A 19,454-nucleotide genomic window follows, 5' to 3' on the forward strand; every position below is an offset into this window, starting at 1 on the left:
TTCATAACAACACAAGTTCTTAACATCATGTCTGTGTACCTATACGGACCCAAGAGACAGAATTAGTAAACCCATGTCTGTCCCCTTCTTTGCACACTAAGTAATGCATACATTGCTGATTGTTTCTGAAGCTTTGAATGGGAAATGTGTTTTTAACAGATTTAATCAATACACCAACCTACATTAAAAAATAAACCCACACAATAAATAAAAAGCAAAAGGCCAATCAATAGCCAACAGTGCAGCTTAACAGCCACTCCTGCAGAAAACGGTCTGAAAAAGGCGCTTTACACTCCACTATCGGCACGATCCACAGCTGCTTGCTATTGATTTGTTGCAAGCAAAGAACATCTATTATCATATGCCGGTGTGAACCTAGCAATTTCTCCAACAGGCAGCCTGTAATATGTGACTAGCAATGTAGCACAGGGTGGCTGGCTCCTAAGGGTGGGCTGAGGACCCATGTTCATTCCCTTTACTTCACCCCACAAAGCCATGATGAGCATCCGCTTCCTAAACTCCGGAACTTGATGTGTATTAAGGACTCATGTGCCGAAGACTATCCTATATGTGCTTCTACAGGGCACAAGAAGCAATAACGAGACCCCCAAATTACATGACACTCAAAACAGTTGTCATGTACATGGTAAAAGGTAACAATGCTGTTAAGGATAGGTATGAAATGTTTAAAACTGCTATTTTTACAAAGTCCATAAAAATGACAACCCTTTTGTACATGTGTGGGTGCATTCAGGAGGGTTCTATTCTACACAATATTTTTCGATGTTGTGAAGGAAAGAAAAACTCAACGGCAGGCTGACAATGACAGTGATATCACCACAAAATATGGGAAGGAGATTCTGGATTTGCCTGGTGCTGCCATGGCTACAACATGCTAGAATTTCCCAGGTTCTCATTCCTGATTTAAAATACTAATAAGAACCCAATATCAAAAATAGGATATTCCCATAAGAACCTTGGTGAGGTTCCATTTCTTTCGTTGTTCTTAAAATGTAGTCCAAGACAGCTTTTATTAAGTTGATTTTCAGATGGTGCTCACCCTCTGAATAGCCAACTCTCTCAATTTTAAATGTTTCACAAGAACTGAAGATTATCTTGGAAAATGTTACTTATGTGTTCTTCCACAGATCATACTGATTTCTACATTAACTCAAAATTTCTTCTGGGATGATTAGATTGTAGAATCAAAACAGCCCTAAAAGTCAACCCCAAAGAAACTCCCCATGACTTTACCATTACGTAACAATGTGGAAGGTCATATCTAAAACTACGTAAGAAAATTAGCAAATCAATTACACTTGGGTTTCCAATCAGAGGATTTTTGTTTCCTAACCCCATACAAGGGAATCACACTTATACAAGACAATCAGCTCTAAAGAATATCAGCTTTGCACAGCTATGTTTCTAAGAGTGAAACTGAAATTCACCCCACTGCCTCCATCAACCCACCAGGGTCACACAAATAAAGAAATACAGTGAAAACATCCAGGCTTGGCCTACTCACACTAAATGAGACTAAGTTTTAAAATGTACACTCTACTCATAGAGGCAATATCTATGTAACAGCACATTAAAATTGTCAGGCAAACGTATTCGGTAAATAGGCGAGAAAAACATAAAGGTCGTAAAAGAACCAATGCTAGGAAAAAGCAACACCCTAAAATGTAGACATTTTTAGAGCCTTACAAGTCATGCCTAGATATGATTAACGTTTTTACACATGATGAAATAAGTACCTTTTTTTGGAAAATATAAGACCTAGCTATTTCCCTGTTGAGTAAGTTTCAGTTTTTGGATACACAGTAATAAACTGAAGTGTTTTCATGTTCATTAATTGAGGATCAATCTGTTGCCCTGAGAAACAGCTCCTGGAAAATGAGATATCCATAACCTTTCTTTTTCCCCACAAAATGCTTTTTGCAATTAAATTTGATCTCTAACCTATTTGCATGGTCCTATGATAGCATTTAAATGGATACAATCTGAGCTATATGCAACATTCTATAGAACATTCTCTTTGCAGGAATTAATTAGGTAAAGGACAGATTTCCTTGATGGCACTCGACTTTTAATGCCGTGATCCATTTCTGCTATTTAGGTCAAAGACAGGCCACTTGTGGCAGGCATGTTACCAAAGCAATTGTTAATGACCTCTGTGCTCTTCCATATAAGACCCATTTTCTGATTTTCTTTATATTCCTTCTTGTCATTATTCTTCCTCCTCCATGAACTTATATCTTCTTTCTTTGCAATTTCCCCCACTGCTCTTTGCTGATGATAAGCATGAGCCTATTCAAGTCTGCTGGTGGCAGTGAAGGTTGATACTTGAATCCTGATACAGGATACAACACCAAAAATTTATCAACAAAGGTAAGCACATAGAATATCATACAGGGAACTTCATTTTGAAGATGTTTATGAGATGAAAGAGCCAATTATAATTCTAAGGGTCAAGACTGATATAGAAAATAATGGCCTATGATATAGTGAGACTGCTTATTCTAGGTAGAACAAACTGGCTTTGATGCTAGTTCCAAAAGAGAAGGTCTTCCAGATACCTTGAATACCAATTATTGGAAACAGAAACGTCCAATGTAATAATTTTAAGCAATCTACCATTCTGCTATATTTGGTTGGATTTCATTAAAAGCTTATATTCAAACTTCACAGTCACATCCTTTATGTCTTAACTTTATATATTTATCACACTCCACAATTAAGATGTGTACTTCCCTGTAATCCCAGCACTTTGAGAGGCCAAGGAGGGCGGATCACGAGGTCAGTAGTTCGAGACCAGCCTGGCCAACATGGTGAAACCCCATCTCTACTAAAAAATACAAAAAAATTAGCTGAGCATAGTGGCGGGCACCTGTAATTCCAGCTACTTGGGAGGCTGAGACGGGAGAATCGCTTGAAGCTGGGCGGTGGAGGTTGCAGTGAGCCGAGACTGTGACACTGCACTCCAGCCCAGACAACAGCAGAGGGGCAACAGCAGAGTAAGACTCTGTCTCAAAAAAAAAGATGTGTACTTCATCATTTGCATATATCTATCCAATCACAGAAGCCATGGTCCAATCTCCAGGTGGGGGACTAGGCAAGTAGCTCCTGTTAGAGATGCAGGTTCCCAAGTCTGCTACAATGAAAAGATTTAGCTGCATTGTTAAAGAATAAAATTCAAAATGTATTGTCCTAAACCTAGATTTACTAGAAATATTTCTGAACTATGATAAACTATTGTCACAAAGGAAAGCTGACATTTTCCCAATGTAAGTTCTAGTGCTTCATTATATCCCAACAAATTCCCCAAGTCGGACAATGTAATACTCCACATCCCAGACTGAGACATAATCTGCTCTTGATAAAACCAGAAACAGTCACAGAATGCTAGAAAGAATCCTTCCTGAGTTGTACCAGAAAATAATGCCTGGCATTGGGTGACAGACAGGAACTTGTCAAAGATAGAAAAAGACATACCTACCTTCTGAAGATTGTACATGTTCACCATGTTAGGATAACTTACCTTTATACCTGTTCTGTGTGGAGAGTCTCTTCATGACCATTTTCAACCCAGAGTGGAATGTATGTGTGACAAGAAACAAACTTGTGAGGATAAAGAAGCATTATGCCACCACTTAGAGAAAAAAGCCTTCCTAGTGAGTGCTATACAGACAAATTGGAGGAAAAAGAAAGACCATGTCGTATAATTCCTCAGGTTTATAACTACCTGTTTAAGAGTGAAACAGTATTTCCACATCATAAGTATGGCAACGTGACTTTCAATAATTCCAAAAGACTTGGTAAGAGCAATCTTATGCCAAAACTTTCTCCAGACGTTGTATCCTTCACATGACAGATACAGAGGCATATGCTTACATAATTAGATGAATGTGTATTACATAATTTTCTCTCTATATTGCCAACTTCTCCACTTGTTTCTCCTCAGTGTACCTTAAGAGAATGAAAGAGCATATGGGACCAAAACTACTAAGAAAAATGGGAAAAAGAATAACAACAGACAGCTGCACACAGATGATAAGCTGAGAAATAAAGAATCAAGAAAACCACATAGATCTGGGGGGCATAGCATTATAATTGGTGTCTGCTCCCATGTGGCCACACCATAATGTGACTTTACTATTTTTTCAGATAATGTCATACATCATTTTCCTAAAACCAAGAGGTCAAATGAGTCTGGATTATAAAACCAAGGCTGCATTTAGAAAGTCAGAAGGTTAGTAGGACCCACGAAGTCAGGGATTTTCAACAAATCACTTAGACATAGTTATTCAGAAATTTCAAGTGTATGCTCATCTTTACTATGGCCACATCAAGAAAACAACATGAGAAAGAAGTGGAGACACAGGTTATAGATGCCCACAGCATTGAAATGTCTTTACCACCAGTGCTAGAAGCACCTTCATGAAGTCAGAACTAAACCCATGAACCAGAAGCATCACTAGTGGACACAATTAACAATCATAAGACTCTCTTCCAATAAAAACCAAATACACAATATATATACATATACATATATATATATATATATATATGCACACACACACACACTCACAAAATAGAAAATACATACATACATGTATATACACACACATATATATATACACACACAAACATACAGAATAGCTATGAGTATATAAACCAAACAGATACTAATAAACTTAGTCAGAGAGAATTTCTGCCCTATACCTGAAAGATACCCAAGAATGCTTTAAGCTTTGCTAATTGTAAAAAGTAAACTCTTGAATATCTTTGTCATTTGGAAGGCCTAAGAAATTCAGAGAACTCAAACCTTTTGAGAAAACAGCTATACCCTTTAAATAGCATCAACATTCTAGGCAATGCAAAAGGAAAGAGTCTCAAAATTATTAACCAATTTGGAGTTAAATTCAATAAGATAAGGTGATTTAATTCATGAAGACCTGAAGCCCTTACAACAAAAATATTGCCTGAATTGGTTTTGCTGCTGTGGTTATTGTTTGTCAGTCGCTATTCTAATCTAAAGAAAACACACAGGGAGTAAGCAAGTGGGAGAACATTTAGGGTTGTTAAGCAAGACACATCTCTTCACTCGTCTCATAAGAACACTAGTCATTTACTTCCCAAGTTCCTGGAGGAGAGAATTACTTATGAATCTTTCAGAAGAGTCATCCTTTTATATATTGTCCCTTAAGATTCTCCAAATCTCTGAACACCTTGACAAAGTTCCAGTATGAAAGGCTGCTGTACTTACGATCATTGCACTGGTTTCCGGAATATGAGGTCATAGAACAATCACAGGTGAAGCCCTCCCACTGTTGCATGCAGACCCCCTGGTTGGCACATGAATCTTCCTGGCAGGTGGTACTGGGTCCTAGTGATGCACAAGAAGAGGGGGAAAAAAAGAAAAAGGAGAGAGAGAAGAAATGTTAAAAATTAGATTCAAAGAAATGACCTGAATTTACCATTCTCATGCCCCCAAACATTTGAAGACACAGCACCAAAATTGTCAACTCAATCTCATGCAACAAAAACTCAGTATATACAAAAGATGACGGAAATACACACTTAGCCACAAACTATCAACAGTTACACACAGAAGGGAGAGGGCTGAACACACTGTTCTCCTTTGGGTTGACTTTGCAAAATAGCTTCATCTCTACCTTTCAACTAGAAAGATATCTCATTTGGATTATAGTCTTTTTAATATAGAATGCTAACGCAGAAAAACAATTCATTCCCATGATTCTTATAAATTAAGGCACAATGTTTTTTTAATCCTGAAACCAAAAGTCCCTATGTCTACCTTGTGACATAAAAAAGATGTTTAATGATATTGATAATGATGAAAAGAAGGAGAAGAAGGAGGATTTAGCAGCCAGCATGTGTTGATGTTTTGTAGGAGGGGAGTACTGGGTACTAAACATTTACATTATTTACATTATCTCGCTGAGCTTTCTAGGTAATCTAAGAGTTATGATTACCTCCAATTTACAGATTTTAAAAAACTGAGCTCAGGAAGGCATGGTAATTTACTCAAGGTCACATATTTGGTAATTGAAGGATGCTGATGTCCAACTTAGGTAAACTAACTCTAAAACCCATGCTGTCGAATATACTAGTGGTTCTTAACGTGTAGTTCTCAGGAACGTGTCAGGAATGCAAACACTTGGAGCTCATCCCAGACCCACTGAATTAGAAACTTTTGCAGGGAGGCATACATCTGTTTTTATAAGCTTCCAGAACATTCGAATGCAGTCTGAAGTTTGAGAGCCATTGCACTACAGCACACTGCTGCTCCAGGTACTCTAAAAATGGATTCTTTTGTTGTTGTTGTCGAGACACTCTCACTCTGTTGCCAGGCTGGAGTGCAGTAGCACTATCTCGGCTCACTGCAATCTCCACCTCCCGGCTTCAAGCTATTCTCCTGCCTCAGCCTCCCGAGTAGCTGGGATTACAGGCATACGCCACTACACTCAGCTAATTTTTTTTTTATTTTTAGTAGAGACAGGGTTTCACCATGTTGGCCAGGATGGTCTCGATTTCCTGACCTCGTGATCTGCCTGCCTCGGCCTCCCAAAGTGCTGGGATTACAGGATTGAACCACTGCGCCCAGTTAAAAACAAATTCTCTTAAATGGAGTGTGCGTGCGCTGGAACATGCAAAAGAGAATCATTTGTGCTATAGAAAGAAAATATTGGAAATTGTGTTTCTTTTAATTAATTCTAAATTATTTCTATTTCTGTGTGTCTTTCATATGTTAATATATAAGAATAATAGTACATGTATATAACTTATAAATAAGTTTACTTATTTTGAAGGTATTCTCAAAATCTTTCACTGATATGAGCAGGGCATTAAAATTTTTTGATGATCTGTCTCTTACAGATTGCCATTAAACTCTCTCTTTTGGTCAGCCTGGCACTTCTCTTCAACCATTCTCTCTCTTTTCTGATATTTTCTGCCTTAACTTTGGGATTAAAGATAAATCTATACCTTTAGGAGTATCTGGACTCACAGGAAATATCTTAATATTCGGGATAACTCCATGAATTTCCCAGAGAATCTCAGCAAAGGAAATGAGCCCTTTGACTCACCAAATATATGTCGGGAACTAATGCATAAAAGCATATCACAGAGTAAAACATATAACCATTGCAATAACAGCATATTTCACAGTTTCTAACCTAAGCCTCACAAAAGCAAGAATATTGAAATAAAAGAACACAGGGTCCTAAAGATGCATGTTCAAAAGAGATGTACGACTACAAAGTGTTCGTCTTCTGGGTGGCAAGGCGTTTTGCATTTATTCGTGAAGGGTGGAAGCAAGGCAGGCCATCACTCATAATACAATGCTATGAGGACATGACATAAGAAAGTTCAAAACAATTACTAACGCTGGGGTTACAGCACTGCTGCTGGGTTTCTGTAGCTCCTATTGGCCATGTGGTTGCCCCATGTAGAGATGAAAGGAGGTACGTGGTCATGTACTCAGTGGGTCTTAAACTTGAGCATTGTGTTATACAAGTTTCACTAACAATGGTAAATCAGGACAGCTTCTTTCAAAGGATAAAAGCTTCTGAGAAGTCCACAGGGGCTCCCTGGCCAAACAACTCTCACCACACAATTGGTTAGTAATTCAATTGTACTCGATAATCAGGAACACATGGAAGGTTTTACTGTAAATGGCAGTAAAACAGCAAAAACTCTGGGAAAACACAATAATTCTTTGAATGCTGATTGAATCTAAAGATGAAGCCTTTTCCATGTCTTTTGCCTTCCCTCTAACTGCCAAATTTTAACCATTTTCTAAGGACCAGCCTGAATGCCTTCTTCAAATGAAACATTAGTCAATAACTTCAAACAATAATTCTCCCACTTTTGTGTGGCCATAGCAATTTTTATCTGCATTGTTAATTTTTGTATATAATATTCAATTTAGCACTTTATTACACATTGCACTGTCTTCTCCTCATATGATCCTCTAATTGCTTTATGTTTTTACTATTTTATCATCAAAAGTTTGAAAGGTGCTTGCTATTAGAAATCAGGTAATATTCTCTGGTTAGGTCCTTGTGGCACTAAGTCTATCCTGCAGGTGCAGAAACAGTGTATCAGTAAATGTTGGGGTGATCTGAATTGTAACTACCCTTCATTTGCTGTACCATGATTCCAAAACCTGAATGTAGGAGCATGTCTCCACTCTGCAAAGTGAGTAATCTTTTCCGTTTGTCAAAAGCTCATCGGGTACCAAATACAGGGCGGGGATTATAGGTTATTTATTAATTCCACCGAATTTGCTTCACTTGCATTAAGGGGCAAAGGCCATGTAGAATCAGAGAGTACTGGAAGACTGACTACATTGTAAGCATTCAAGAACAACAGTATTGTCACTAAGGACTTAACAGAACTTTCAACTTCTCATCAACCTGGAACAAACCTTGAACTTCCTTTCAAGATTGAGCTCCTAAGAGCCCCTGCCTCCTTCTCCAATCTTATTTCTTACTATATGTCCCTAGCTCATAGCACTACAGCCCTCTCCTGCTTTTAATTCCTAACACAATGATTCCCAGAGTGTTGCTCCTAAACCAGCAGCAACTGCATCTCCTGGAAGCTTATGAGAAAAACACACTTTAAGGCTGTACCCAGACCTACTGACTGGGGGCAGAATTGAGAAATGTGCGTTGTAACAAGCCCTCCGGGTGGTTCAGATGTCTTCTCATATTCCCGGACCACTGCCTTAACACTTCATGCCCACCCCTACCTTCAAGTTCCTTTGTTCTTTTTGCTGGACCCATGGCCTTAATTGTGTTTTCTCCAGATTCAAATTTCGTTTTTATTCTTCAAGTTTCAGCTCAAAATGAGCTTTCTCCAAACTATCCTACTGAAGGAAGCCCCCATTAGCAGGACATTTACTCTTCATCATGTTTCCCTATTTACTTAACTCATAACAATTATGTGGCCTGTAATTAAATTAATTTCTTTTTAATTGAAATAGTTGTTTATATTTACGGGATACAATGTTACATTTTAATATATGTTTACACATGGAATGGTTAAATCAAGCTAATTAACAAATCAATCACCTCACAATCTTAGCACTTTTTTGTGGTGAAAACATTTAACATCTATTCTTCTAACGATTTTGAAATTTAAAATACATTATTATTTGTTGTAGTCACCATTCTATGCAATAGACTACCAAAGCCTATTCCTCTTTTCTAATTGAAACTTTGTACCCATGGATCAACATCTCTTATTTTTCCATCCATCCCCTCCCCCAGTCTCCTATAGCCACTATTCTGTTCTCTACTTCTATGAGTTCAAATTTCTTAGATTCCACATATAAGTGAGATCATGTGGTATCTGTCTTTTTGTGTCTGGCTTATTTCACTTGGCATAATATCCTCCAAGTTCATCCATGTTGTTGTAAATGAGAGAGAATTTCCCACTTTTTTTTTTTTTTTAGATGGAGTCTTGCTCTGTCGCCAGGTTGGAGTGCAGTGGCACAATCTCGGCTCACTGCAACCTCTGCCACCCGGGTTCAAGCGATTTTCCTGCCTCAGCCTCCCCAGTACCTGGGACTACAGGCACACGCCACCATGCCTGGCTAAGTTTTGTATTTTTAGTAAAGATGGGGTTTCATCATGTTGGCCAGGATGGTCTCAATCTCTTGACCTCGTGATCCACCCGCCTCGGCCTCCTAAAGTGCTGGGATTCAGGCAGGAGCCACTGCACCTGGCCTTCCCACTTTTTTTAAGACCTAATAAAACAATCTGTTAAGGGGCTATTGTCTAAAATATATAAGAAATTCAAACAACTCATAATAAGAAAACAAATAGCCCAATCAAAAAATGAGCAAAGGCATTGCATCATGTACATATACTACGTCTTCTTTATCCATTCATCTGAGAATGAACACCCAGGTTCCTTCTAATTCTTAGATATTGTGAATAATGCTCCAATGAACATGGGAGTGCAGATATCTCTTTGGAGTACTGCCTTCAATTCTTTTGGATTGAAACCCAGAAGCAGGATTGCTGAATCATATGGTAATTCTATTTTTAGTTTTCTGAGGAAACTCCATTCTGTTTTCCATAATGGTTATGTTAATTTACATTCCCACCAACAATGCACAAGTGTTCCCTGTTCCCCAATTTGCCAATAATTGTTTTTTTTTTTTTTTGTCTTTTTGATAATAGCTATTCTAACAGGTGCGAGGTGATATCTCATTGTGGTTTTAATTTGCATTGTCCCAAAGATGAGTGACGTTGAGCATTTTTTCATATATCTGTTGGCCATTTGCACGTCTTCTTTTAAGTATCTAGTTAGATTCTTTGTTCATTTTTTGATTGGGGTATTTGTTTTCTTATTGAGTTGTTTGCATCTCATATATTTCGGATAACAGCACCTTATCAGATATATGCTTTACAAATATTTTCTCCCAATCTATGGGTTATTTCTTCACTCAATTGTTTTCTTGATGTGCAGAAGCTTTCTAGTTTCATGCAATCTCATTTGTTTATGTTGCCTATATTTTGAAGTCACATCCAATAAATCCTTGCCCAGAAACAATGTAATGGAGCACTTCCTGTATGTTTTCTTCTAGTAGTTTTATAGTTTCAGGTCTAACATTTGAATCTTTAATATATTTTGAGATGATTTTTGTATATGGTATAAAAAGGGATCCAATTTTATTTTTCTGCATGTAAATATCTATTTTGTCCAATACCATTTATTGTATCCTTTCTCCATTGTATACTTGTGGCACCTTTGTTTAAAAAAAACAGTTAACCATAATGCATAGGTTTATTTTGGGGGTCTCTATCCTGTTCCACTGGTCAATGTGTCTGGTTTTTGTCAGTACTATTAAGTTCCTCACTGTCTTTCAAATCCTAGTGGACCGTAGGCCTCTCAAGGGCAGAAGCCTTGTCTGCCTTGGTCGCCTTTACAACTCTAATTTCTGATATTGTATTTGGTATGGCGTGAGGGCTCTATTCAAAATATGCAAAACATTATTGAATAAAAGAAAGAACTAAATAACAAAGAAAAAATAAAGAAAGAAATTAAGCCATCCATTTAGAATTTAAAGCAAAATGGTTCTTATAGCAATTTATCCTAGAATTTACCGATAAGAGCTCACATAAGTAATCTCTTACTTAAAACTGTTTTTGTTTATATTTTTTTCTTAGGATGGGTGGAGTGGTGGTATTTAATTGGCCATGTGTCCTTTGATTTCAGTCTCACTAGATGTTGACAAGAACTCTTTGGTATTCCCAAGCCCAGGTATAGTATGTAATAACTATTGAATGAATGAGAGTCTGGGCTAGACTCTAGAACAATTTCTAGACGATCATTTTATAAGTTCCTATTCTTACTTCAACCTATTTGAGTATATCCTTTCCTAAACAGAGTCTATTTTATGTCAATGTATTTAATGTATGCATTTCACATAGCAGTGTGTCAAAAAAAATGGAGGGGAAAAAAACAAAAGCTTCAACAGCGCTTCCCACCACACATATATTGATATCAAATAATCTTGTACAAATCAGAAAGAGGATAGATGATATAACAGTGGACACAGCTTACCTAGCACTTATTATGAATGAGACACTATACTAAATGCTTTTAAGATATTGATTCAATTAATCTTCATAAGCACATAGTAAAGCAAATATAATTAAAGTAGTAAAGAATCAGAGAAACAGAAATGATTTTCTCATAGGAGATGTCCATAATTTCAAATTTAAATAATTTTTAAACTGTTGATTGAATCAAAAGGCAAAGATTTCAGAAAAGTAAACTGAGGCACAGAAAAGTGACATAATTTTCCCCAAAATCCATAGGTGGCAAGTGAGAGGGTGAGGTCTCAAACCCAAGCCTGCCAATTGTGCAGCCCACTCACCGAAACTCTCACGGATGTGGGTAAGCCAGAGTGGGGTATGTGCACGTGTGGTGTCATTGGATTAATAAAAGTGACTTAAGGTATTTCTAACCTACAACTGGGTAAAGGTGACATCCTGATGTAAGGATTTGTTTTTGTTTTTGTTTTTTACAAGGAAAACTTTCAAATACCATTTCAATTCAATTAAAACTAAACAGGAAGATCTAGTTTTGTCCAATTTTATGGATAGAAATCTGTATCAAATAAATGTTTAAAAGCATAACAAACAATCCTAGGGACTTAATAATTATAATTTTTCTTAAAACACTCTTCCAAATCAACATAAAATTCCAGACATTCTTAGATAGCACAAATCTATATAATTACATATTTACAAAGTCTTTTTTATCATTGTCATTATTAATTATTAATATCTTAAACATTGAAAGGCCTTGGGAAGTTCCTGTATAGGAATGGTATAAATTACTTTTGCTCTTGATATGTGATTAACTCTCACTGACATAGTCACATATCCCTATGAAAAAAGATGGTGACTTTCTTTGTATACTAGAGAAAGTGACAAGACAACAGAAATGTGTCTGGAAAGACTAAATAAGATGTCAATGGTGGTAATACTTCTGTTTCTAATTTCCAACTCTGCTTTTAGTTTGCTGGAAAACATGAAACTGCATCTCTTTCCTTTATCATTTTATTTCTCAAATAATTCTGATGGCTGCCACAAATTTCCTATCATTTTTCTTGAATGTGGGATTGTTTCTCTCATTAAGAATTGTCTGATACAACCATTTTATGCCTGTCACACTGCTCAAGAATCCACCCTTGCAGTACGTGTGCACTGATTTAGTCAATTCCTCTTCATGGCCTAGAAAATCAAAAGTTGATAGATTATCTTTTATTGCTTGTAGGTCCTTGAAACAGACTCTCTTCCTAAAGCTCACAACACTAGTATCAGAATGCACTTTCCCTGTTATTGCCCAAGTAAGACTTAACCAAACCTATGTTTCAAACATCCCAATTTGAAATTCATAAATAGTGCTAAAGCAGCACCAGCTAGTTCTAACCAGACAAGAAGTGGATGGAGAAATGTAGGGTGCAGGGGTAGGGGGTAAGGGGGAAAAGAAGAAGTGACAGGCTGGAGACCATATCAAGTTTGTCTTCTCAATGTGCACTCCTTTAGAGGGCCGAGGCTGGTGACCCAGGAGTGAGGATGAGGTAAGGCTGATCTATCAACCTTCACTAACTTTAATCACAAGGAGTGAAGGGCTTAAGTCAAAGGGCTTAGACTCTATGGGTGTAACCTAAATGTGAAGTTATCATAGTAGAACTCTGTGTTAACCAAAGGGTTTGCCTGTCCCAACAAACCACAGCTTCTATGGGAAGGAGCATTATGAGTATTGGTGATATGGTTGTCTGTGTCCCCACCCAAATCTCATCTTGAATTGTAGCTCCCATAATTCCCATGTGTTGTGGGAGGGGCCCAGAAGGACGTAACTGAATCATGGGGGTGGGTTTTTCCCATGCTGTTCTCATGATAGTGAATAAGTCTCATGAGATCTGATGGGTCTATAAAGGGGAGTTCCCCTACACAAATTCTTTCTTGCCTGCTGCCACGTAAGATGTGAGTTTGCTCCCCTTTTGCCTTCCACCATGATTGTGAGGCCTGCCCAGCCATGTGGAACTGAGTCCTTTAAGCTTCTTTTTCTTTATAAATTACTCAGTCTTGGGTATATCTTTATTAGCAACGTGAGAACAGACTAATACAAGCTATGAACTGTCTAAAGAGATCTTCCACCTTCGACTTAATTTTCTACCCTGGTAAGTGCCTAATCTTTCTACTTTCACATTTTTAAATTTACATTGTTTTATAGGGAAAAAATGAGTGAACAGTAGTTGGGTGGAAGGAAAAAAGCACAGAAAAGATGAATATACATAGATATATGTGTATGTGTGTGTATTTATATAAGTCTCGTATAAATAAGTCTATAGAAACCCTACAGGGAAATTTTTGAAAATGCAAATGAATTATGAAAGACTCTTACTGCCTACCTGAGCAATCTATAGTCTCTACTGCTAAAATATAAAAATTAAAGAGTTGAGAGGCTTCAGGAGAATGTGATGCCTAATTTTATGTGTCGAATTGACTGAGCTAAGGGATGCCCAGATACCTGGTCATTATATATAATAATAATGAAATATTGTTTCCAGGTATGTCTTTGAGGGTATTTACAAATAAGATTAGCATTTTAACTGGTAAAGAGAATAAAGTAGATGGTCCTCAATGTGAGTGGGCATCATCCAATCTGTTGTGGTCCTATTATGAATAAAAGAAAAAGGCAGAGGAAGGGCGAATTCACTTTCTTTGCTTGAGGTGAGACATTGGACACTGATGCTCCCGGTTTTTGGGCTTTTCAAATCACAGCAGAACTTACTCTATCATGCCACTTCTGCCCCTGCCACCCCCATTCCCAGAATCCAACTGTTTTGTTCTCTAGCATACAGACAGTGGACTGTGGAGTTTCTTGGCCTTCATAATAATGTGAGCCAATTCCTATATATACATATATAAATTCCTATATATATATAAAAAGATAAGATGTATATATCCTATATAGCATGCATAGGATAGCTCTCTGGAGAACCCTAACTAATACAGAGGGTATTCCTGATAATAAGGATAGCCTATTCACTTAGCTGAATATATGTCTTGGACCCTTCAGCAAAGCTACTTCCATAGCTTTCAGAGTATTTCTAAATTTACAGTGTTGAGCCCCATTGGCTTTTCTGAAGAGAGTCATTTACAGGCAACATAAAATCTATTCATTTTAACTGGAGGTAGCCAAATTCACTTATATTTAGCTTTAAAATAAGAAAGCAACAATCCCTTAAAAACGTCAAGTGAATCCACTGAGACGTGAATACACTAGGTCCCATTTTATAGAAAATAAGGCAATGCCAGAGAATAGGGTCCTAAATCTTATTGTAAAATTTCATTGGCAGAAAGACCTAAGGGTGGTTGTATTCCCAAGATCATGCTTTTTGTCTTGAAGTCAGGACCTATGCCTTACCAAAGATAAGGAAGGCATCAAAACCACTCTTCTCAAGCATGTTCAGATGTTTATGGCTTCCTCTTCTCAAACGGAAGTTTTTAAAAGGCCATATGACTAGAGTCATCAGTTAAAAAGACAAACAATAAAATCTAACATTTGGAGCAGTTTCACTAACACCCTTATTCTCTTCAACCACTTCAACCCTCTCATAATACGTTGGATGTAAAATTGGTTATGGCCATGGATGGGAATTGGTTGACTGAGATGGCTTCAAGGTGTCTTTATCCCCAATGGCCTTTTATTGGTGATATATCACTAGTAAATGTTTAACAACCAGTATCCCAGAAAAGGAAAATAAAACTGATTTGTAACATGTGTTGGTTTTATTAGTATTCCACTCATAGTCAATTTCAAGCTATAACATGTTACATCATGTAAACTGGCTTATAAAATCCCTAGAAATTCCTGTGCCAGTGCCAGCTCTAGCACAGCACTACTCTTGATGGTCAATGATCTAAAAAGAATAGTTACAGCTTGAGAGTAAATTGATTTACCCACAGCACACTTCCATGACAGTAGAGAGGTGGGAGTTGATACTTGCTGCAGGTAGGGTATTTGTAAGAGTGAGAGGATGGCTGGTAGCATGAAGCCTTCTTCTTCAACCCACCCTATTTTCAAGGGATACCTGGGTCACAAAGGCCAAATAACTCTTTTCAAAGTAATACACAATCCCTCATAAGTCAATGATTCTTTAGAAAATATAAATTGAGGAGTCTATCTGCTTTTCCTTGTTTTCTAGGCACTGATCTAGGGGTCTGCTGGGGCAGTGGAATATACTTTAAAAGAGAAGGAGAAGGCGTTTCAAAGGTCAGTCTCAACAAAAAAAGAGGTAATTTAAAATACATTGCTCTAACATTGTGCAAATATTATCCAGAATTTTCCAAAATGGTGTTGATATGAAAACCATCTACCATAAAGTCAGCATGGAGGACATACTCTCTGATACTCCCAGATACTCTCTGGTCATCCACGTACTCTTTCTGCTTTGGAAATAAGCAAATCCAGGCTCACACCATATGGCATAACAGGCAAAGGTCATGGGCTTTAAAATCCAGTTTAATCACTTACTAGTAATGTGACTGTGGGCTGGTGATATAAACTCTAAACCTCAGTGTCCCCATTTGCATAACAGAGATATACATTTCTACTGCACCATATGGTGTGAGGATTAAATGAGAGAACATATGCAAGACCTATAAAGTCACCTATGAAACAGAGATAACAATATCTATCAGGTAAGGTTGTAGTCACAATGGAGATACAGCCTGCCAAGTCCTTAGTGTATACCATCATCAAAGAGACTCTCAATAAAGGTTATCAGCAATTCTGCTGGAAAGGACAATAATCAGGTTTCCTCCTCCCACTTACGTTGAGTGTACAGTTTATGAGGAGTCCAGAAACAAGATGCATTACGGTAGTGTGCCACACTGACACAGTTGTTTTGTATGCCTCTCTTGTATAATGTGGAGGAAAAGGACACAAGAACAATAATGGTAAGTTCACTTTAATTTCTGTCTCTCTTATTATTTTCCATAATAGAAACCATTTTGAAGAACTTATAGTAGGTCAAATACTATATTTTGTAACATAAAATACAATGGAGAATTTGATACAATCTTTAGTTTGGGAGAAAATTAGGTGGAGGACAATATTCATCATAGTAAAGACAATTGTGGTATTAAAATTTCTTTTACCTACTAAAGGTGTTTGGCTAATTCTAACTCTGTTCTAAAATGCTTTTAAAGAATCTTGAGATTTTCAAGGCATCTGAACCCAATACATTGATTGACTTTCTCAAAATAGCCAGCACTTAGCACCCAGATCCAATGGATCCTGGATCCCCTGACCACTTGTTCACCATCTGGGCAGAGGGGCACCTTACATTTCTAGAGAAAAGTCATTAAACTTCAGAAATAAAGCTTGCTAAGAGAAGTTATAATTAAAGGTGGAATAGGAAGATTCTAATTTATCACCTAATACAAAAAAGACTTATTCTTTTATTTCTCATAGTTTACATCATCTGCCTCACAACCCACAGGTCAATCTTAATATTTCTTTTATAGTTTTGCAGCTCCTTTCTTCCATGAATAGGATTTTAGGGAATCTCTTCCCTTCCACTAATACCTTTCTTAAAAACAGAAAGGAATTGGCCGGGAGCGGTGGCTCAAGCCTGTAATCCCAGCACTTTGGGAGGCCGAGGCGGGTGGATCACGAGGTCAGGAGATCGAGACCCTCCTGGCTAACACGGTGAAACCCCGTCTCTACTAAAAATACAAAAAAACTAGCCGGGCGCAGTGGTGGGCGCCTGTAGTCCCAGCTACTCGGAGGCTGAGGCGGGAGAATGGCGGGAACCCGGGAGGCGGAGCTTGCAGTGAGCTGAGATCGCGCCACTGCACTCCAGCCTGGGAGACACAGCGAGACTCCGTCTCAAAAAAAAAAAAAAAAAAAAAAAAAAAAAAAAAAAAAAAAAAAAAAAAACAGAAAGGAATTAGAAAGTTAATTCTAAATGTTCTATAGAAACTGTCATTCTATCAGAGGTACACTGATACAAAGACTGCACTGCTCAGCAAGGCAACCTCCCTCCTGTGGATCACAGGAGTACCATGGAGAGCTCCTATCTCCTCTATTGACCTAGAGAGATACAGATTCTGGCCTGAAACCAGGGAAGTTGGTAAACTTCTTCCTTGATATTTTTTGTCATAATATGAAAATATATGTGTTACTAACCAGAACAACAGTGTAGCAGTGGAGAGGGGGTGTGCAGCAAACAGGAGAAAGAGTTCACTTTCTTTCTAGTTCTTCGAGGTTTCATGCAAAAGGGAAACTTGTTTACCTCCTTGGCCGGGTAAAGTAACAAGCACTGGGGGCATGTCTCTTCCCTCTGTCTTGGAATATGCTGCTTCACTCCTGACTCTGCTCTCTGTTTCTAGTTTCTGTCTGCATCATCCCTTCTCCATTCTAGTGTCAGAGTGATCTTGATAAAATGAAAATCTAACCCAAATCTCTGTCCTCCTTACAGCATCCTTGGGATAAAGTACAACTCCTTACAGGAAAAGCCTGTCATTACCTGTCTCTATCCTACCTCTCTCATTTTATCTTCTATCATATCCCCACACACACATTATTTTGGCCACATTGAGCTTCTTGTAGGTTCCCAAATAAGCCAAGTTCTCGAATATGCTTCCATCGTTCATCCATCTAAAACTTACTTGTCCTTCAGACCCAGCTCAAACTCTCTCTGAGAAGATATCCCCTGAGCCCTCCCCATGACCACCACGACCCTACACCATCCAGTGTCTTCCTTCATGCTCACATGGCAGGATGCATGTCTCTAGGATAGCAGTTTTCACTTTGCATTGTAAGTATTGGCTGATCATCTGTGGAATTCTTTGAAGTTAGAGACCGCATCTCATCTGCAGTATCCTAGCAGCCCTAGTACCTAGTCCCTGACACACAGGGACACATAGCTGACACTAAGTTCCTGTTAAATTGAACAACACACTCACCGGAGAAGTTAAAAATGCTTAAATACAAATAAAACACTACCCCAACCACACAATAACAAGAGGACTTAAGCTGTTGACTCATCTAGACTCATTATGTCACTTCTTATACCTCATTGTTATGTTTCCTTCTGAATACATTTTTGTCTAGGCTTCCGACTGCCTCATTTCTTTGTCATATATCTTCACTACCCTTCGTACTTCATGGTAATTAGTACTATCTGTACTCACAGGTTGTAGCTGAAAAAGCCAGCTTGTAGCTGAAAAAGCCAGCTTGTGAGTAACAGTCCACACCCCAATGTTAGGAAACAAAAAACTAAAAGCTTTTCCTATAAAACAGAGAAAGAGTAGGATGGCCCCAAATAATTAAAAAGAATAGTAGCTCCTGCCACAAACAAAGAGACTGTCAAGTCGTTACAAGAATGGAGGAAAGTTCCTGCCAATGGAGTAATAATGTTAAAATCATATTGATGCCTAGACTGCTTCCATAAAAGGAAACATCAAGATATTCCAAACCACTATGTCCCTAAATCTGTATCTACACTTTAGTAAACAATTTACTTTAGGCATGGAAATCAATCATTCACTTCTCCCTACAAACCATTATTCCTTTGGATGAGAACTTTCAGATTATTTTGCCATGTCTGGATTCTCTAGGTGAGAGGATATGCTAAGCTCTGGGAATTCAAAATCCATATAGTTCTTACCCTGAGTAATAGTAAAGTCATGGAAGAGATGTAGTTGTCCAGTTTAATTCGCTAAATCCAGTCCTAAGGAGCTTCAACTTCCTTGCATTGTCTTGCATTGCAGATGGAATCCTGTCCCCTTCTCTCTCCCTTTCATTTGCAGAGTGATGCATAGTGGATCTTTCTTGACAATTAAACATAATGTCTAAAACAACAGTATTGCCACAAGGGCCCTCTA

The 19,454-nt window shown here is 37.9% G+C and overlaps 1 protein-coding gene across 2 annotated transcripts in view; it reads right to left on the reverse strand.

Annotated features, from left to right (window-relative positions):
- LOC117069250 (neurexin-3-beta) overlaps positions 1-19,454 on the reverse strand; it is a 1,234,533-nt gene that overhangs the window by 878,382 nt on the left and 336,697 nt on the right. For both annotated transcript variants that reach the window (XM_033187257.1, XM_033187253.1), the window contains one exon: positions 5,270-5,389. In XM_033187257.1, coding sequence (XP_033043148.1) covers positions 5,270-5,389 — 120 coding nt within the window. The remainder of the gene's footprint in view (positions 1-5,269; positions 5,390-19,454) is intronic.

This window comes from Trachypithecus francoisi, unplaced genomic scaffold (assembly GCF_009764315.1).
Source record: "Trachypithecus francoisi isolate TF-2019V2 unplaced genomic scaffold, Tfra_2.0 Lachesis_group3, whole genome shotgun sequence".
In the NCBI taxonomy this organism is placed as follows: Eukaryota; Metazoa; Chordata; class Mammalia; order Primates; family Cercopithecidae; genus Trachypithecus; species Trachypithecus francoisi.